Source organism: Halichoerus grypus, chromosome 5, assembly GCF_964656455.1.
Source record: "Halichoerus grypus chromosome 5, mHalGry1.hap1.1, whole genome shotgun sequence".
NCBI classification, from domain to species: domain Eukaryota; kingdom Metazoa; phylum Chordata; class Mammalia; order Carnivora; family Phocidae; genus Halichoerus; species Halichoerus grypus.
The window spans coordinates 4955736-4977939 of record NC_135716.1 but is presented as its reverse complement, the minus strand read 5'-3'; the positions used below and the strand labels follow the sequence as shown (position 1 = coordinate 4977939).

Sequence of the window (22204 nt, the reverse complement as noted above, 5' to 3'; positions counted from 1 at the left end):
AGGTAAAGAACAGGAAGCAGGATTTCCCCCAGTAAGGCCAATCTGAATCGGCATGGCGTCCACTTGGTTTTCCACTGGCAACTTTAAAAAAATTTTTTTTAAGATTTTATTTATTTGAGAGAGAGACGGAGAAAGAGAGAGAGAGCATATGAGCATGGGGAGGGGCAGAGAGAGGAGAGAGAGAAGTAGACTCCCTGCTGAGCGAGGAGCTTGATTCAGGGCTGGATGCAGGGCTACATGCAGGGCTCGATCCCAGGACCCTGAGATCATGACCCAAGCTGAAGTCAGATGCTTAGCCAACTGAACCACCCAGGCACCCCTAAAATAATTTTAAAACCAAGAGGCCTTTACTTCTTCCTGGGGGATTAGGTGTGGTGACTATTAAAGCACCTGCTTAAAACATAGGAAGGAACACCCAATTCAGATTCCGGCCAGATCAGCGGGCCACTTCAGGCCATCTTGACTAGCCCTGCAAGGTCTGGACCTCAGTTTAACTAGGAGCTTTACAAATATCACCTCATTGGTTTCTAATGTGATCCTGTAAAACCAGTGAAGTAATGGAGACCAGAGGTTAGCATCTTGCCCATGGGCACCTGGCTAATAACAGAAAAAACAGAATCCGAATCAAGATCTGTGCCTGCACTCCTTTCCCTCTATCACCTTCGAGACCAGAGGCCTTTCGCTCCCCTGAGAGGCCTTGGCAAGAACCACTTTGAGTTCAAAACTAGAAAGGGCCACACTGCCCAGGGGCTCCTGCCTCACCTCTGATTCCCCCTGTGGGTGGCCCTGAGCTCACCAGAAGCATGTTAATCTCTACAGGCCACACTGAGCCCCCTGGAAGGGGCTCTTCTTCACAGACCTGCTGAGCCTGTCCTCAGCCAGGGGTTAAGAGGATAAAAGGCTTAAAGCAGCAGGCTCAGGAAGTCACAGATTTAAAGGTAAAAGAAGAAAAAATGGGGCAATTGTTGACAGGAATGTGGATTTGCTAGAAAAATAATCCAGGGTCTCCCAGCTACATGAATACTTGAGTAACAATCATAGGAATAATTCTAATAATGCCTTTTTACTGGGAAGGGGAGATCAAATTTTTTATTAAAACAACAATTATGGAATTTTATTCTTAGAGACCATGGAGCTGACCCACACTCCCTGTGCTAGATGGAACCCTTGACTCTGAGGGATAAAAATCCTGATTCACACTGACTTATACAGGAGTGAAGGGAATCTGTGTGTTTGCACATGTGTAGAGTCATGGGCCTGAAATGGTGCATTAGATCCATGGTTTCTACGCCGTGAAGATTGGACCCACTGGCCATTCATCAGGGCACACACTCTGTCTCCGCAGCAAATGCACCCATCAAGGCCCTGGAGATACTCACCGGCGGGTTCGCACACACCCTGCCCTCCCAGAACCATCTTGGCCTCTCCTTACCCAGGAAAGCTGGACATCCAATGGAGCTCTCAACCCTTTATAATCCCTACTCCCTTTCAAAAATGAGGGAATGAATGAAAAGGATGGTTACTTATTTTAATAAGAAGAAAAGGATTGTTTCTGACAGAACCAGATAAATCAATTAATTGATCTCTCGCAAGCAAAGATAATTGTATTTCTGAGTCTATTAAGGCACATCAGGGCTGGTTAACTCACTTCACAGGGAGCTGGCTGTCGCCGGCCATTAGACTATGATGGGGACATCGAGGCATAAACACAAGATGGCATTTTCTTTCAGAAATCCCTTGACTTATGACTCATCCATTTTCACTCTGGTAGAGAAAAGGCAGGTGAGTTTGTTCAAAGGGGATTTCAATCCTAATAGTTCCATGAGTGTCTGACCTTAGACATCAGATCTGATAATACTGATTGTAGGTCTTTCTGTGGGTAGGACAGAATGTATCTGTAACCATCTGAAACCTTGGGGCAGAGAATCTCCTAAGTGAGATTGTAGAGAAGGCATGTAGGAAAGGCCAGGAGATGAATCACAACGTCAGGGAAAACCTTCGCTCAGAAAGAAAGCCAGTTTGGGGCACCTGGGTGGCTCAGTCATTAAGCATCTGCCTTCGGCTCAGGTCATGATCCCAGAGTCCTGGGATCGAGCCCCGCATCAGGCTCCTTGCTCCGTGGGGAGCCTGCTTCTCCGTCTCCCACCCCCCTGCTTGTTTTCCCTCTCTTGCTGTGTCTCTCTCTGTCAAATAAATAAATAAATAAAATCTTTAAAAAAAAAAAGGAAAGAAAGCCAGTTTGATGTAAAGCTTTGTCTGAATTAAAATGAAATTTGAATACATTTTCGAGGACAAGTGTTGGCTCCCTTGGGAATGAAGGCTCACACGCTCCTAAGTATAAATGAGATATTAATAAATTGATAACTACAAATATTCACATAGTGGGGGGGTTATACTTATATACTTTATACTTGTTCACTTAAGTATTTCCTTATGAGAAAACTGTTGCAAATGAAGGAAGACCTTCTTTCCAGCTTCCAGAATCCACACTAGAAAGCTAACACGGAATCTCCATGGGCTCTTGAGTAGGAGGCATCCATGTGCAAAGGGAGGCAAGGTCCAGTCTCCTACTGGGGAAGCAGAGATGCCACAGTCCTGCTAAGAAGGAAGGGACCTGGGTCTATTCTTTTTGGAAGAAGAGGTCTCCAAGCAAGACCGAGGTTATTCAGCGTCTGGACTCTTCCCTTGGTCCTAACCCCATCATTCTCCACCTGGAACCACCTGGGAAACTTTCCTAGTGCTGGTGCCTGGGGCCCACCCTAAAAATTGCTATTTAATTAGCTTAGAGGATAGATTTTTTGGTTCTGCAGATGACTGTAGCACACAGTCTAGGTTGATACTGTCATAGAAACTTCCTGTGCTGTTCTCCCAGACTCAGCTGGAGAACATGGGAAGACGTGGTTATCTGAGCCTCATGACCAGCGATTCTGACTTGGTCAGTCTGGGACAGGGCCACAAGTCTGCAACTCTAACAGCACTGTAATGGGGATGCTGTAGCCCACAGGCCACACTCTGAGATACACTGATGTAAATAGTACGTTAGGAATTAGGAACTGTTTTCTCACTGTTGGTATCATTTAACAAAGATCCATGTGACCCCCATCTGAGTTGCAGGAAGTTCTCAAAGAAGCAGAAAGTTCCACCAGGGCCAATACAAGCTGTTATGGATCTCCGAGGAGATGCCAGGCTCTGTACCAGGCCGGACACAGGCCATATAAAGTCAGGTAAGATCGGGTCCTTAGCCTTAGGAAGCCTCAAGCCAGTTGACGAGAAGACAAAGCCAGACAGGCCATCACCACCATTCCCTTCTGCAGCCAGGCCCTGTCCCCCACCACTGCCGTCTCAGAACATCTGTGGCACTGACATTAACATCCCTGTAATCACCAGTCTAACAAGAGACAGGCTGCGATAAGTTCTGTGACCCTCCACTCCCCCCTTCTTACTCTCCACTTCCCCGTGGCCTTCCGGGTGGATTCTGTTTCCTGACCACTGAGCCATTCTGTGGTCCTGCCCTCCCAGGTCCCCTGCACGGCTGGCTCCCACCCACCTTTGAAGCGACAGCTCTGTGTGATCTCTTCCGGGACACCTTCTCTGACCCTGCCCACAGAGTGGGTTCCCCCTGTTGTTTCTCTTCATAGCATCCCAAGACTGTCTTTGTCACAGAACTTATCCCACATGGTGGTCATTTCCTCTGTGTGTATCTGCCTCCCTCGTTAGCTGGTAAACACTCTGCAGGCAGAGTCTCTCACCTTCATGTTTCTAGAGCCTATTACCACAGCATATGCTTACTTGTGTTTAAAGTAATGACTGTGTCAGTGGATGGCGGAATAAAACATATGAGAGACAGGCTTTTAAAAATATGGGAATGAGGGATTCCTATAAACTGGGCTGAATACAGTATATAAATATCAGTAAACAAAGAGTCCGGACAGGAGATTATATTTAAGCTAGAACTTAATAGGGCAGAATCTTCAAGGTAGATATTACAAGGAGGAGGGTCAAGAATGATCTGAGCACAGAAGATAAAGCGCAGAAGTTTAAGGTCAAACCATTCAGGTTTTAAACACTAAGCTGGATGAGAGCATGAGCAAGCTGGAGGGTTGTAAAGAGGAAAGCGAGGTGGTCACATCAGTATTAATAGTAATGACAATCCAGATGGCGTCTACTACATCCCAGGCAGCATGTTAGCTGCTCTACATATATCAGCTCATGCAATTAATACCATAAGACTTCTGACTACCCCGTGAGACTGTGTCATCACCATTTTACAGGTGACAAAATGGTGGCTCAGAGTGTTTTAAAGGGACATTTTCATGCTCTCAGAACCTACAAGGGGCAGAGTGTAGCTTCATATTCAGGTCTGACCCCCAAGCCAGGCTCCCCGGTGTCTCCCTGCCCCTGCCCTTTTTGTCGGGATGAGTCTTGCTGCCAAGCACAGGTTGACAATTCACAATGCCTGTTGACTGGTTTCAGGAGATGCTTTTCCTTGGAGAATTTGCTTCAGTCAATATAGACTTTGGATAAATGCAAGTTGACTGTTTGCTCATGGCAAACATCACCAAAAGGCAATATATGTTCTGGGTCTAGAAAAACCATCCACAAATGTAAATGTGCTAGAAGCAAGCAATCCCTGATCAGGGCAGAATCTCATGTAATACTCTCAGTTCTGCATCCATGTGGTTCTGACACAACATCTCCCAATGAACCAAGAGGGACTGTCTACCTGGCCAGAAAGGGCAATGATGATCTAGAACGTTGGGATGGAGGTACAAGGGGCATGTCTCATTATCTGGAGAAACTGCTGGAATGTGGATGCCCACAGGCAAGTGCAGTCTGAGGAAGGGCACCTGCCTTCCTTTGCAACCCCTAACTCTAATTTCTACCGCCCAAGGGCCTTTGGAGCACATCCTCGCACCCAAAAATGGGCCAGCCTCCCCAAACACTGCCTTCTTTTTCTTCAATGACACATGGAAATCCTCCATTTTCTTTCACGTGGGACACACGTCACCCACTAGGCTTGAATCGCAATCACCTCCCCGCGGAGTGTTTGCTGGGTAAAGTAACGACATCTCTCTGTAAGCATGGCTCCTGTGGGGTTCAGAGCGGGAAAATCCTTGGTGATCGAGCAGCATGGACCACACCTGGAAGATGCAGAATCCTGGCTGGTACCACACCTGGCCTGTCCATGGCTCTCTGCAGCCTGGACCCAGAGGACTGGGGACTCTTAACTTCAAGTTATTACTACTGACAGGGCTCTAGAGATCTAAGAACCCACTCCATCCCCCTAAGAGGTCTGAGCCTTCATCCAAATGATGCCCCAGCCTGTTCATGGCCATGGCTGCTATGAAGCCCACCGCAAGCATATTAATCATAAGATTATGCCCTCATCCACATCAAAGTACCATCACCATGAAGTGCTCGCATGGAGAGCTGGAAGAAATTTGTGAGAACCCTTGTTCCACTAGACCCAAGGTCACCAACTGCCAGTGATTTCATACTTACAGTAAAAACATCTTCAAGCATGCAACCCCAGTATACATATATTTATAAATATACCCGCACGACGGCATACTCCTATGCAATATGCATTGTAAGTATAGAAAAGGATCTTTTAAAAGATGAGATAAGGAATGTAATAATCCATGTTTTAAAAATCAATTCTTTTTTATATTAAAGGAACACATAACCTTTTTGCTGTTATTAAAAATATGCATATTACAGTGATTCGATGTTCTGGTTTTAATTTAGTTTTATGAAATATTAGACTTTGGTGGTGAGCATGGCTACACAAGAAAACTCCCCAAAACACACAGACCTAGAGGATCTTAGGCTGGCTGAGTGGGTCATGGTTTCCACACTCGTCTTGTAAACTCCTTAACCAACTGGACAGGGCCCTTTTCTAGTTCTGGATGTGTCCCTTGAAATGTCCTGCTAATGGTGACAATTTCATACAAGACTTAGTCAGTACCTGAAGGCCCAGAATACCATAGGATAAGGTGTATTATGAACAATTATGGTTACAAATCCATATATCAAATAATTCTTTAAATAAGTTCAAATTTCTCATCCTACTTATTTTTGAATCTGATCAGCTTATCATTCAATCTCAGTGTGTGTGTGAACAGGCTTGTGCAGGAGAAGACCAGTGTGGTTCTGTCATTTCCTGCTGTTTGCAATACTTTCATTAGTAATATTACCTTCAATTAATAATTGCTTTAGAGTATTTGTTTTTAAGGCACTTGCTATTTTATGGCGGTTAGTGTAGTTAAAGGTAGAAAACAATTTACAGATGTGCATAACTGCCCAGTCCAAACTGTAGTATTTTGCAACATGAGGGTGATGTCATCAACTCATCTGTGCTGTGGGACACCCTCTTTTATTTGAGGCCAGAGTTACTGAGTGGAACTCACGACTGTGTGCCACATGGACACAAAAGATTTCCAGGGTCAGCCTGGATTCTAATTATTAATGGAGCTTGATTTCTCTCTGATTTTTGATGAGAACAATTATGTTAAGTGGAAGTTTTAGTATTTTCTTCCCACATCCTGATGGATGTTTTGTGCAGCCCTGGGGAGAAGGCAGCCCACTTTGGAGGTCAGGCTTACATCACAGAAAACAAGCAACTCAGCCCCAGATCCCCCCTCTGCCATGTTAGAGCTGCGGATTGTTCCACCACCCTGATCCCAAGTTACCCATCAGGCAAAATAAAGATACTGTCACTCACGCTATGGTTGGTGATGAGGATTTAGAAAATAATCAGTAGAAGTGTCTAACACTATGATAGACACATGACATTCTCAAACGTGAACAGCAGAATGGGGGGTATCAAAGGGGCTCTAGGAAGCAGAAACCAAGCCACGACTCAGGAGGCGGGGCCCCAAGTCCAGACTCTTCTCACTCTGCCGCACAACTTCTGATCAAGTGAGGCGGGGCAGACCGATGGTGATGAGCTTCTGGAGGATGCACAGAGCTTTAGTTCCTCAAAACTCAGCTCCAGAATCCCGACCAGAACCCTTCATGGGCCCAGTCCCTGGAACATAGCTGGCCCCAGGACCATTGCCTGTACCCCATACCACCTGATTCAGGTCATCTACCAAAATGGTCTGGTCACCGAATCACACCTCATGTAACAAGGGGCCATCATATACAAGAGACACTGGAAGCATGACCTTCAGAACGATCCTTTTGAAACTGGAGCCTGACCCGGGGTGGCAGATGGTAGAAGTGTGAAATGGTCTCTACTTCTCCGCCCTGAATCCAGACTGTCCTTGCACTTGGCTTTGGCCAGCAGAAGGCCACAGAAACCCCCCTCTGTGAGTCCGAGGCTAGCTAGCAAGACGTTGTGTGTGTTTCCACTCCGCTTGGAGGGAGTACACAGAGTCCTGCTGTGGGACTGGATGCTTCACATAACCATTCCACGCGGTTATTATTTACGGTGACCCTGAGAGGGAAGTCTATCCTGAAGACCTATTGAGATCACACATGCACAATACCAAATTCAGAACACATCTGCAAACACCGCAAGCAACTACATTTTACTTCTGTATTTAAAGAGGACATCACAAATTTTCAGTTCTTGAGAGATCTAGGCACAGGTTTTATGATATGCAGTTTTTGGGAGATGGGCCCTCCAAATATTGATCATGCAGGCACCTTTTCTCTCAGAGCTACACAAGCAAGCTTCATTTCCGATAAATTTAAAACTGACTGGTATACGTCATGGGAAGAGCAACCCAGAAGAGAGGATGTGGACGGAAGTGCAAGAGGGAGGGGAGAAATGAGCGTTCTCAAGTCTGTCAATATATGGGTGATTTTCAACTGTACTAAACTTTTGGATGTTCTACTTGGCAGGAAAAATAATGAAAATCCTTTCCTCAATTAATCCAAAATGTCCTACAACCTGTCCTTACCACCTCTACCTCCTGCCAGGAGAAATACACACACACACACACACACACACACACACACACACACACAGGACCCTTGACCAACGATGGGGTTCAAGGTATCCACCCACACCCACAGAGTCGAAAATCATGTAGGACTTTGGACTCTCCAAAAATTTAGCTACTACTAGCCACTTCTACTACTACTTCTGTTGACCAGAAGCCTTACTGATCACATAAACAGCCAAGTACACATATTTTGTATGTTGAATGTATTATACACTGTATTCTTTCTTACTCTAAAGTAAGCTAGAGGAAAGAAAATGTTATTGAGCAAATCATAAGGAAGAGAAATGACATCCACAGTGCTATGCTATATTTATAAATCCATGTACAACTGGACCTGCATAGCTCAAACCCATGTTGTTCAAGGGTCAACTGTATACACATGTGCGTACACACACCAATAGATATAGTGATGCATACTTACCCTCTCTGAAAGAGATCCACATTATAAAATTTATGTAGCTCTACAGAAAACTCAACCGTTCCTTGTACTTCAGACATGATCTTTTTGGTTCATTACCTGAAAAACAAGAGAGAAATTAACAGCTTGAGAGATCCCATCAGCCAAACACAGAGAGCCTGGGCTTCCACAAGGGGAACCCAATGCACCTGACCCCTGGGAGCATGGTGCATCCACTGGATGTCATCCCTCAGAGGTTCCTTTTATAGGAAAAGACACAGAGACAGAAGACGCACTTAATGTCACTCAGCTCACTCCTGGAAGGACCAGACTTGGACCCAGTTATCCTAATCCTAAAGCAGGGCTATGCCATTCCTTATCTGTCCATGCTGTGGATGCAACAGCTGCCCAGCCATGAGCATATGGCCAATGGCCAATGGAGCAAGAGTCCCTGGCTCTTCCACTTTCTACCTGTGTGACCCTGAGCAAGTCACTTAACTTCTCCTCTATAACACGAGCCCTGATAATAGCACAAAACTGATAGAAGATGGACAGATTAAACGCATCTACCACACAGAGCACTTTGCACAGTTCCTGACATGCATAATGATTAATAACAGTAATTGAAAATGACTTGATCATTGTTAGTATAAATGCCATCTCGAAAGTGCTAAGGGACCTGGGGTGGCAATTCCGGATGTGCTTTCTACTGAGCCCGGGAAGCCAAGGGAGTGGGTGTCATTGCCCAGATGTTGAACCCAACTTGACAGGATGCTCATTTTCAAAGTTGGAGGCCTTAGGGCCAATAACAAGAGGGCTGCATGGGGAAGATGGGAGGGAACAAAATTAAAATAGTCCAAGTCTAGGCTGAGAAACGAACCAACGGGAAGAAAGACTCAAAGCAGGCTGAACTTTCTGAGGATATGAAATTGTCTAGACACCAGTGATTTGGAGGAAGGGAAAGAAACTGACTTTTATGGAGCACCTACTATATTCTTGGTGCTGCATAAAGTATTTTCTGTAAGTTGCCCGATTTTGTCCAAGAAGAATTTTGTGATAAAAGGTCCTTGCCCCATAATGCAGATGAGGAAAAGGATCAGAGAGGCTCTAATCTGGACCCACTTTCCTCATCTAGAATGCTCTAGTGGTGTGTACTTTGGAAGGGGTCTGCACTTTCTCCAAGCCTCAGTTTGCCACCATGTGTAATGGGGTGATACAAGCTACCTAGGAGGAGTCCCCATAGGACAGGAGGTAATTACTTGCAATGAGCAGGTTCTTGCTGGGTGGCAGTTGGCATGAACTTGGGGAAGGGGAGAATGAGAGAGAGGGAGCACGGAAGCTAAGGAGATCCAGTCTCTCCTAGCTGGTACCTAGGTCTCCTTTCAAAGCCTCTCTTCCTTCTGCTCCCCTGATGCCTCAATGACCAGAACACCAGCACTGGGGTTCAGAGCACAACCTCGCTATAGCCAGTGGGGCCCTGCTAGGCCAGCTCCCAAGAATAAGAGCACAAGAGATTAATGTGGCCTTAACTCTGCATCTTGGCTCTGGCAAGGGTGCCACGCAGGGAAACATTTCTGAAGATGCAGAACTCCACTGACCAGATTAAAATGCAGCAGATCCCAGAACACAGCCTCTATAAATCCTGCAAGACGGAATTTCAAGCTGACGCACCAGAGATGTCTGGCTCACAAAATGTGCTGAAATCCTATCTCCCTAATGGGAGAGCCCTCAAGGTGCACACCTGAGCCGGTCAAGGTCAGAAACCCACTCCTCGGTTTCAACATCAAGGCACTTCCAGTAAGAGCTGAACTGAGGGTGAGCAAATAAAGCCACTCTGCACCTAATTTCATTATCACGTTAAACACAGGGACGGCTGTCTCTTCCCTACTTCCCTGCCCTGCGCTCAGTCTCAATCCTTGAAATACTGCAGAGCCAGCAAAGCCATCTGACCCCTGCTTGTGGTTGCCAGTGTCAATAATTTCTGACCTTCCCTGGTCCCTGAATCTGGGAGGATGTTACAGAGTAAGGAACAGAGGGAGAGCAAGAACACCACACACTAACATTCCAGCCTACTGCATGCCAAACACTGCTCGGGGGGTTCATACGCATTTCACGCACTGCATAAAACATCTCTGCGGTAGTCCTGGCCCCGGGTCACCCAGGAGACAGCAGCACCTCACAGAAGAACAGCACTGACCCAGGAGCTGCAGGTGCTAGTTTTCCACCTCTGGCCCTTACTGGTAGAATGGCTGGGACAGTGTTTTTCTAGGGAATTAGTATTTAGAAGAAAAAAATACTTAATGCATGGAGAATACCCGGCAAAACATTGTCTTCTCCTGGGAAGATGCACCCTCCTGTCCTATTGCTCAGGATGAATTAGCTAGAGCCTGAAACATGTAAATGCGAACACAGCTTATTGGTGGAAAGCTGCCTGTTCCTTTTTAAGGCCATGTGATTCATTATAACCCAAATACCCAGTCAGACCATGAGGAAGATGAGCTCACATTTAAAATACCAGTTTTACAATATGGAGGTTCCTCAAAAAATTAAAAACAGAAAGACCATATGATCCAGTAATTCCACTGCTGGGTATTTACCCAAAGAAAATGAAAACACTAATTCAAAAAGATACATGCACTCCTATGTTCACTGCAGCGTTATTTATAATAACCAAGATAGGGAAGCAACTCAAGTGTCCACTGATGGATGAATGGATAAGGAAGGTGCAGTATATACTTGCAGCAGAATATTACTCAGCTGTAAAGAAGAATGAAATCTTGCCATTTGCAGCAATATGGATGAAGCCAGCAGATATTACCCTAAGTGAATTAAGTCAAACAGAGTAAGACAACAGATGGTTTCACTTATATGTGGAATCTAAAAACAAATGAATAAACAAACAAAAAAACGGAAATATCTCACAAATATAGAGAACAAACTGGTGGTTGTCAGAGGGGACAGGTGAAATAGACAACGGGGATGAAGAGGTACAAACTTCCAGATATAAAATACGTAAGTCGCAGGGGTGGATGGTACAGCATAGGGAACACTGTCATGACATGTGGTGACAGATGGTGGCCACACTCATCACAGTGAGCACTGAGTCAGGTACAGAATTGTTAAGCCATTCTGCTGCAGACCTGAAGCTAATGTAACATTGTATGTCAACTACACTGCCATAACAAATATACAGAATAAAATAAAATATGCTTTAAAACTCCATTATGGGGCGCCTGGGTGGCTCAGTCAGTTGAGTGTCTGACTCTCGGTTTTGGCTCAGGTCATGATCTCAGGGTCATGGGATCAAGGCCTGCATTGGGCTCTGCGCTCAGCACAAAGTCTGCTTCAGATTCTCTCACCCACTCTCTCTTTATCTCTCATTCAAATAAATAAATACAATCTTAAAAAAAAAAAAACCTCCATATTGGTTTTACTGGTAATTGTACTTGGTCCAATCGGCAGAAATTGCAGGAATCTGCAGGAATCTTAACCATTGGCTTGGGTCCCAACTGCCTCCTCTGCCCTCTCTATCTGAGGACTAGAGAGAGCATATTAAGAGGAGTGGTCTACACATGTGGCCCGAGGTCAACAGCCTTAGCATCACTTGTTATGAAAGCAAAGTCTTGGGTCCCACCCCAGACCCACAAAACCAGAAACTGTAGGGACAGGATGAGACCCAGGAATCAGTGTCCATGCCCTCCAGGGAATGCTGATGCCAACACTCTTTTGAGAACCACGGGTGTAGAGACTGGAAGTTAGAGTTACCCGGGCCTGAGATCACTAGCTCCCTGGGAGCCGCCTGACCTTGGACCCGTTGCTTTGCTGGATCTCTGTTCCTCGGTCTCCTCCTCGGGCAGCGAGGAGTAAAGGAGTACCTGCCCCATAAGGTAGTTTTCATGATCAACAGAGATAAAGCACAGGAAGTGCTCAATACGAGGTTAGAGCACATGCACACAATACAGGCATTTTTAAAAATATAGGCCAGATTTTATTTTTAAAATGTCCCATTAGGCAGGAAGATGCCAGCTCTGTGGGAGAAAGTGCCACACGACAGTTTTCGTAAACATACAAATGGCTCAAAGAGCGGTCATGGCAATAGCCCCGTTGCCCACGTGGTGGAATTCATTGGCTTCTCAAAATACAAAGTGTATGGACTGTTAACGGGTACACCATTAATCATAACAAATAATCCAAACCTTCCACATGCACATGGCAGACACGTGACACACGCTCAGTGCACTCCACACTCACGTGACACTCACACACCCGTGCACACTCAGATACAAGCACACACACACATAATACACACACGCCAACATGCCACAGTCACCATACACACGAGATGCCCATGGCACATACTGCACCACACGCAACACGCAACACTCCTGACCCACGGAACACACACGGGCACCATACCCACCCCACGCACACCGGACACCTCTGCACTCACCTCCTACCACAGCCACTGTCACCTCCAAAGCTGGAGACCACAATCATTTGACCACATCTGGTGTGGTCCTGAGAAGCTCAACTCCCAACATGCATTTCCTGACAGCCTGCTGCATGTCCAGGTGCTGCGCCTCGTGATCTTAGGAGCTGACCTTGTCCTCACAATGCTCAGGACTGGGACAAGGCAATCAAGTGCCATTCACAAGGAGCACGATGAGGATGGGGAGAAAGAGACCTGGATGCTCGGGGAAGGCGCCCCAGGAAGGCAGACTTCTGAGTGACGAGGTCATGCCTGGTCCAGGGTCATCCACGAAAACCTCCCTCTGCTTAGAAAGCAAGAAGGAACCCATGCACCCCGATGTTTACAGCAGCATTATCTGCAAGAGCCAAACAATGGAAACAGCTCAAGTGTCCGTCCACAGACAAATGGATAAAGAAGACATGGTGTATATATACAATGGAATATTACGCAGTCACCAGAAAGGATGAAATCTTGCCATTTGCAATGACATGGACCGAGCTAGAGAGTATCATGCTAAGTGAAGTAAGTCAGTCAGAGAAAGTCAAATACCATATGATTTCACTCATGTGAAATTTTGGAAACACAACAAATAAGCAAAGGAGGAAAAAGAGAGAGAGACAAACCAAGAAACAGACTCTTAACTCTAGAGAACAAACTGGTGGTCACAGCGGGGAGGTGAGTGGGGGATGGAGGAAATAGGGGATGGGTATTAAGGAGGGCGCTTGCTGTGATGAGCACCAGGTGTTGTACGGGAAGTGTTCAATCACTATGTTGTGCACCTGAAACTAATATTACACTGTATGTTCACTAACTGGGATTTAAATAAAAACTTTAAAACAAAAAGCAAGGAGAACCCCCCAGCAGGTCATCAGGGCCTCAGCCCACCTGGTGTCGGCACACCTGCCCTGCTATTCCCCCCACACGGAGTAAGGCTCCTCCCCCAGCAGCCTGCACCCGGGTGGGGGCACCTTGCACCTGGAGACCATGATTTAGGGACAGGCACCCACAGAGAAATTGAGGGTAAGTGAGGGACCCCTGGTGCATATGGCAGAAACAACGGGACCAAGCTTCAGAGCGGCCTTCCTTGTGGGTGGGGGAGAATAGCGTCGGTCTCTAGGGCACCACACACCCGTGCTCTGGGCCCACACCAGGTGACCTAGAACCTGCTGCTGCCCTCGCTGGGCTTCATCTTCCCGCTCTGAAAAATGGGAGCCATCATAATACTTTCTTTCATGGGTTTGTTAAATGAAAAATGTTAATACACATAAGGCATTTAGAACCTGGCAAAGAATGAACCCCGACAGAGGCTGGCTACTCTTAATCCTATCCCAGGAGGCAGAGCGGGACTAGTACACACTGGAGTTGCCGCCCCCTTTGCTTTGCATTCATTCAGAGCAATCTTTATCAGGCACCCCCCACAGGCCTGCCCTTTCTGGGAGACTTCTCACATCACATCTGCCCCACGAGGGATGGGCCCGTGTCGTGAAGCAATGAACTTCTCATCACTGGGGCTGTCCGGGCAAAGGAGGGGCCCCGCTGCTCAGGGATCCCAGGCCCCTGTGTTGGGTTTCAGTGGCAATGAAATTCCCTCCCAGCCTCAATGTCGTGAGATCGCATCATCCCCAGGCAGACCATGTTTAGCTCGGATTAGCAAGGAAAAAGTTATAAGGTTCAGAAGACAGCAGAGGAGAGAACAAGGCCGCAAAGTCGGGGAGCCCCATCTCAGAGCCAATGTCCACAGAGTCACCCACTACATGCGTTACATGGCCTCTCTGAGCCCGGATTTCCACATCTGTATGTCAAGGGAAAATCAACCAAGAGAATGATATGCAAGGGTAACTAACGAAAGGGATTTTTAAAAAGTATGAAACTGGGGCACCTGGGTGGCTCAGTCGGTTAAGCGTCTGCCATGATCCCAGGGTCCTGGCATCGAGCCCCGCATCAGGCTCCCTGCTCTGCCGGGAGCCTGCTTCTCCCTCTCCCTCTGCCCCACCCCACCCCCGCTTGTGATCTCTCTCTCTCTCTCTCTCTCTCTCTGTCAAATAAATAAAATCTTTTTAAAAAATTAAAAAATAAAAAGTATGAAACTGTTTTTGGTGTCAAATAGGGTCTTACTAAAGTAAGGAACAAAAACTATTTTTGAAAAATAAGCACGTTACTTATTCTTCCTTGAGGACAGAGATATTTAAGGTCCTTGAAAACAGGAGTCATGTCTATTTATGGCTTTCTGGGCCCTGCACAGCTCCCACGGTGGCTGGGACACCGCAGACATTCACAGATGCATGTGGAATTAATGAACACAGGACGGTATCGGGAACCAGAGCTGCAGTCAGAGTGTGAGTGCAGAAGGGAGGCCAATCTCAACGAGGGAAAAGAGCAACACAAAACACACGCTGCACCATGAAGGAGCATGAGCACAGGCGTGCATTATGTGGGAGAGAGCGTCTTCCTTGTGATTACAGATATTGACGAGGCCGGCCCGGCGAGCCCTTCCAGGCTTGTCCAGCACTGAGGACTGGCACCAGGCTCTGACCAAGAGACGTGACACGTGCAGCGTGAGGTGTCCACAAGGAACACGTGCAGGGCGAGGACAGGATGTTATCCTAATCTCTCCATCCACAGCACGGCAGGGACCACACTGTGGGTAGTCCAGCCTTCCTCAGCACTGGGGACGAGGACCTTCCCCCACAGAACCACCTAGGAAACACACAAAAACAGATTCTTGGGTCCTACACCCAGACCTAATGAGACTCGGAATGGGATCGAGGAACACTCATGCTAAAGGAGGAACCCCGAGGCACCTGCTTCTCATGCCAGCTCAGATGGGAAAACCATGCACAGAGCCAAGTCCTGAACCAGAGACCAGAGAAATGCATCTGCTGTCCACTCGTGTGACCTGCCGAGGGCAAGGAAGCCCCTCTGGGAAGAAATATTGGAGGCTTCTCTTTCAGAAATGAAGCTCTTCTTCTTAGAGAGCTTCATTAAGTGGTCTGGATATAGCAATCGCCAGGCAGAAAGCAGCAATTCTGAATGGCATCTGAAACAGGGCCTTCAGGGCAGTGAATACGTGATGTGTGTGTGTGTGTGTGTGTGTGTGTGTGTGTAAGATCATCAGGTCTGGGGGTAAACAAGCCAGGAGCCAGATATCTGCTCTACAATTTACTGCACGTGGCAAAACTCTGCAAGCCTCAGTGGCCCCCTCTGCAAATCAGAGATAACTCTTTACCCCCGGGGGTGACACAAAAGGTTGACAACAGACGTTAGTCCCAGCTCTCCAGTGACACATAAAGCTGAAGTCACCAAGAACTGTTAACACATTCAGTTAATTGTAGCAATGCTTCATTTTGAATTCGCTTTTTTTCTTTCATCATCGGATTTCATTGAGCTTTTTCTTTCCGTGTGTTTGCTTCCCTCCAGTTGTAAGCCACTCTGATCCAGAACGGTATATTCAAAGACACGCAAAACTCATGGTGTGGGCGGGAGAGGATCCTTGTTCTCTCTCTTCCAGAGAGCCACAGCCCTGGTAATGGGGCCAGAAGATAGAGGACTCTCCGCTCCCTGCGCTGGAGGCCTGAGGACTGGCACCCAAGCTGAGGAAGGCGGCCACCACCTACCCAGTTGTCCGGGCATCAGCCTGCAGTCCTCCCTTCCCCTTTCCCCACTGCTGCGGTATAACTGGGTCCCCCAAAATCCGTATGATGAAACCTAACCCCCAAAGTGAAGTTTTTCGCTCCCTCCTGGGAGGCCAGGAGGTCATGAGGGTGGAACCATACTGAATGGGATTAGTGTCCTTAACAAAAGAGACCCCAGAGGCTCCCTTCCCCTTCCTCCAGGTGAGGACAGAAGACGTCTGCAATAGACCAGGGCCCTCGTCAGACCACGCTGCCCCCTGACCTTGGACTTCCAGCTTCCTGAACCGTGAGAAACATATTTCTGTGATGCATAAGCCGCCCAGACTGGTATTTTGTTCCAACCCACAGGAATGGACAGAGACACCCCCAAAGGCAACCAGTTCTGACCACTGTTAGCTTCTCAAATGCAACCCCTTCTGTCTCCAAAGCCGCCACCCTGGCTGTCCTGGTCACCTCCCTCTTGCGTGGGCGCTCCCCCCTCCCCCTCCTGCATCATAGCTGAGCCTGAGTCCTCTGAGGGCCCCATCTCTCCACAGATGTAGGGAGTGAGCCAGAGCATCAGGTGCTGAGGGCTGGAGACCGTTGTGTGTCTGACGAACTCCGGCCAGGTCCCAGCGGTGGGCCGTCACTCAGCAGCCATCGGTCATTATTTTATTTCTGCCTTCAACACTGCTGGCAGGAGTTCAAAAGGCCACTCATGGAATCCAGGTGCACAGCATTAGGCCTCCCTCCTTTCTTTTCCAAAGTCCAGGGTCCCTGGAGGCCTGGCCTCCACGTCAACTAACATTGAGTAACTGTGCTTTTTGTTGTGATATGTCTAAAATGTTTCATCAGTTACTTGCATTTTCTCATATGTTTTAGACTGCTCTCAGTTGCCTCTGAGGACATCTGCTGAAAATACTAAGACTACCGTGGTCCCCCATTATCCGCAGCTTTGCTTTCTGTGGTTTCAGTTACCTGCCGTCAACCGGTCAACCGCAGTTGGGAGCAGATGGTCCTCCTGCTGACGTATCGTCAGAGGGTCAGGAGTGGCCTAAAGCTCCATCACAGTGCCTGCAACATTCACTCCCTCTCGTCATGTGGGCCCTTTACCAGATCCCACCATCACAAGAAAGGGAGAACGGTATGATGTTTTGAAAGACAGAGACCACATTCCCATTACTTGTATTACAGCATTGTTATAATTGTTTTATGTTATTATTAGTAACTGCTGTGAATCTCTCGCTGTGCCTCATTATACATGAAACTTTGTCACAGGTATGGATGGACAGGGAAAAACACAATCGACATAAGGTTTGTACTAAAGGTGGATCCAGGCATCCACTGGGGGTCTCGGAACATATCCGCCACAGATGAGGGTGGATACAGCTGTATTATGGAGAAATACCATGATTTCAACACCTCATTAGATACCATTTAGAAACAAATCCTTTTACAAACACATCTCCCTTTAATATGTATTTTTTCTTTTAAAACATCCATCTTCAAAGTGCGTGGCCTTTGAAAGATTAAATGAAAAAAAAGCGCGTTGATCTTAACATGCATCAGCATTTACTTTATGAAAAGGGCATGCAAAGCTAAAGTGCTCAAAAAACGATAAATCAAAGAATGACGACAGGGTAAGCGGGGACAGGTTCAGGAAAGGGCCCTCTCATGCTACAGAGCAGAACCATGAGGACAGAGAAGGGACGCCACAAGAGCATGGCCAAGAATGTTCTTGGGAGAGGCACGCGGGAGCCCGGAGCCGCCCCCCCCACCCGCCCCAGTCAGAATGTGCTGCCTTCCCTGGGGTCTGGGAGGAACATCGAGCACCAGGGATCCTTCTCAAACACGTGTAGCCACATCAGTGGGTTTCCGTCCCCCCAGGTGGTTCACTCCAGGCAGACATTCCACCGTGGGACTAACTCCTGCGGGATCACTGCAGGGAGAATCTGCTCCATGTTCAAGGACAATGATCTCATTAGGTATGAAAATCAGCACTTCTTCATCAAGGAGGGAGGGTCCCCTGAGAGCAGCTCACTGGCATTCGAGCCCCACCCCGGGGCCTTACCTCTATCCGGGAACTTGGACAAGTCACGGAACGTCTCTGAGCCTCAGTGTTCACACCTGGAATGTGGGCCAACACTGTCCTGTCAGAGCAGGTGCTTAGGAACAAAGGCGGAGCATCTCCTGGACACAGGCATCCCTTTGACACACTGGGACCAAGCACACAGAACTGCTCAGAGCCCCAGGGACAGAGAGACAACTGAGCCACAGCCCTCGGGCCCTCAGAAGACACAGGTTGGAAAGGAGAGAGCCAGGTCACAAGTGTGGTCCATGGGGACAGGTGCCATGATGTGAGGGTGCACAGAGAAGTTTATGACACACATGGGCAGCCTGCCTGGGCCTGGCCAGACCAAAGGATCTAGAGCTCGGCCCTCGGCAGCTGTGCACCCTCAGGCAGGGGCAGCCCGGCCTGACACGCCAGACTTTAGCCTCAGCACAGCACACGCTCTGGGTAGGAACACCAGGCACAGCAAACCCCAGGCCCTTCCTGCCCTGCAGCCCATCCTCTGTGTGTCAGCACGCCCCCCTGCCAGAACCACCCCTTGGCCTCCTTGGAACATGCCCTCCGGTACTCAAGCTCTACTCCCCCTGGATGGCCCACCTCTGACCTCCAGCTGATGAGCGCCCAGGCTCACCCATCCAAGCAGCAGCTCCAGGAAGCCCCTCCTGAGCGGCCAGGCCCCCCTCCCCACACGAGCCCCAGCTGGCTGCGTGTGGACGGAAACAGCCCTGGCCACGTGATGTTCTAAAAGCTTACTTCTCCTGCAGGTTAGACTCTGAGCCCTTTAAAGGAAGGGCCAGCCACCACTTTTTAGCAATACAACAGGGTAGCGAACAGTACGCAGTAACATGTGCAGGGCGAAGGAGAGGAGGGATGCAAGAATCGACAAATGCAAGAGATAGGCACATACGGATGCATGCACGCCGATTACTCTTCTAATCAAATACACTTTTCCTGAGACTTGGAAGCAGCCACTACTTGGGACTGAGATGCTAACTGTACCCTCTTATTTTGAGCACAGGCCTGAGCTCCTTCTGTCCTCTGCGTGTGTCCACCAAGTGGGGAGGGAGGGCGGTGCCACACATCATGCCGGAGGGGATCCCGCAGAGGAGCTGGCAGGGGCGGGGATGCAGTGAGGAGGGTGGCCCCCCTGCAGAGGAGCGCTCTATTTACCCTTCCCGACGCCTCAGCATAAACAGGAGAGGAGGTGAATGCAAGCCGCCGGGCCCCCAGCGAATGAGTCAAGGTTGGCATTTCAGACGCGCTGTTTGCACCCGGCTGCCACGCTTGGGCATCCAGCTTTGCCGGCGCCTGTCATCAGCTTCCCAAGCGCGGCAGTGACTCAGCCTGCCTCTGTGTTCGCACTGACCACCCACAGGATCTGCGAGCCTTCTCAACTCTCTCACACTCGCGTGGGCGCCCTCGTCCAGCCACCCTCCCAGCCAAAATAGAAAGCCAAGCAGGGACAGGAGAGGGAGGGCCTTCAAAGCAGCAACAAGCAGCATTTCCTGGAGCCTCCGGGCGCCAGGAGGAAGGGGAGAGTCAGTCTGTCCTGCGCTCGGTGAGGTCAGAGATCCTGCGGGTTCCTCCTGCGGGGCCGCAGGCATCTCCAGGGGGTCAGCCTGGAGTGTCAGCCCGCAGACCCACAGAGCTGGGGGGGCTCATGGGGCAGTCCATTCTACAGAAGAGGAAACTGAGGCAATGTGGGGTCTGGAGAGGCAGCTCTGTGCAGGGGAAGCAGCAAAGCCGGGTACCAAACCATCATCAACCATAAAGCCTGCCCTTTATTAGTCCCTGGGGCCGGTGCCTTGATTTCTCTGGTCCTCGGTTCTCTCATCTACGAATAGGGCTAATAAAGACCTTCCTCGCGGGGTTAGAGTGAGAAAGTGAAGGACTTATCGCCACAGTATCTGGGATGCAGAAAACGCTACTAAATAGCTCTTACTATTACTAATGGTCTTTTCATGGAGACAAGCATGGGATGGAGAGTAATTTAGAGAAATGATAACTCTTCCGTTCAAGGTCAGAAATAGTCTCCCTTAAAATGAGTGGAGGGGTTTCATTTCACATTTAACATTTCCCTGAAAACCTGCCCTTCAGGCACGATCTTGCAAGAAGCTGTCCCAGGAAGGTGGGGAGGAGTCTGAGAGGACATCTCGTGGATGGAGAGCATGGGGACAGGGCAGGGGCAGGCATCAGTCTGACCTGGACGTGTCCACTGTTGAGGGCCAGATGGAATCCCAGGGCTGGCAAAGTTCATGAACTTGACGACCACAAAGAGTATCCCCATTCTTCCCAACCACAGAAATGCCCCTCTGGGCACTGTCATCTATTGATCCAGACATCAACGAGGCAGATGATCTCTCTCCTCCAGCTACCTAAGAAGTGATTCAGATCCAGGACCCCGCAAACCCACAGGTACCCAGAGTCAATTCTGTTACTTTCCACTCAGGGCCTCAAAAGCCAGACTGGCTTTGGTTCAAATCCCAACCAGTGTGTATTTCTCTGTAAACTCAAGGTCAGTGGCTGAACATAGCTGGGCCTCAGTTTTCTTTGTCTGCAAAAAAGCACACTCATCTCTTAGGAGAAGAGTGGAGATTAACGGACATAAGTGCAATTTGCACACGAGAAGTATTCAGGTGAGCTGACGTGCAGGTGGGTGGGGTCCTGAGAATGCGGTGCTTCTATTTTCCCAGTTATCAGATTATCTCCTTATAAAAATCTGAGAATGGGTGTATTAGAGCAAAGGGGGAATGGAAGGCAGCAAGAACACCATGGTCCTGGATGCCCAATATGTATTTCAGAAAGCCCTGCCGTGTGAAGACATGTCCTATACAGAGGCTGGCCACAGGTCACCTCCCCCACCACCACCTTCCTGGACACTCAGCTGGGGGACACAAGCCTCCACACCGGTGTCCCTGCTTCTCTACCCGGTCCCAGCCCCCAGTGGCCCTTCCCCACTCAGCAGCATGAGGGACGGGGATCTTCCTAAGAAGTCAGCCCCATCACGTCACCCTCCAGCGGCCTCCGAGCCCCTTATCAAAGCCCTGGCCAGCGTGCCCCATGTGCCCTGCCTCCCAGCTCTACCTCAGGTAATCCACTTCCCTTAAGATGCCCCTGCACACAGGCTCCTCACTGTTCCTCCAAGCCTCGGGGATGGGGTCTGCATGAGGCAGGTCTCAAAGGTTCTCTCTGCAGCCTGCCCTGGGGCCTGGCCCTCACTTTTCCTTCTGGGTGCTCAAATGTCATTTCCACAAGACCTTTCACTTCCTCTTTCTTCCTCCAGAGCAAGCAACCCCCCTCCGGGACTCTTCCCTCCCTCTGGGAGAACAGGTTCTCCTCCACTCCAGAGCTGCCGTATCCCCTGGAGCAGGAAAGGGCCTGACCCAGACACAGCACTCCATACCTCTCTACTGAATGAGCCCACAGTCAAAATCGAGCAGAGTCCTGAAGAAAGTAGACAATTTAGGAGCTGAGGGCCAGGAAAGACATATTTAAAGCAGAGGGGACAGGGGCCGTTGGGGGGTGGGTGGGCGGGGACAGAACTTTTGGAACAGCTATGATACTGGATACTTGGTCATTTTATTCCACTTAGTTTTCAAAACCCAGCCTAATAGATCATTGTAAAAATACCCACGTGTTTGTGGGAGGAAACAGAAGCAAAGAGAACCCCACAACCACAGCATGGTCTGAGCTATGGGC

At 48.6% G+C, this 22204-nt stretch overlaps 1 protein-coding gene across 1 annotated transcript in view; it reads right to left on the bottom strand.

Annotated features, from left to right (window-relative positions):
- Positions 1 to 22204, bottom strand: part of FAM135B (family with sequence similarity 135 member B) — a 274207-nt gene that overhangs the window by 162353 nt on the left and 89650 nt on the right. Inside the window, exon 2 of the mRNA XM_036089386.2 lies at positions 8377 to 8472. Within this exon, the coding sequence (XP_035945279.2) occupies positions 8377 to 8453 (77 nt within the window). The 5' untranslated portion in view covers positions 8454 to 8472. The remainder of the gene's footprint in view (positions 1 to 8376; positions 8473 to 22204) is intronic.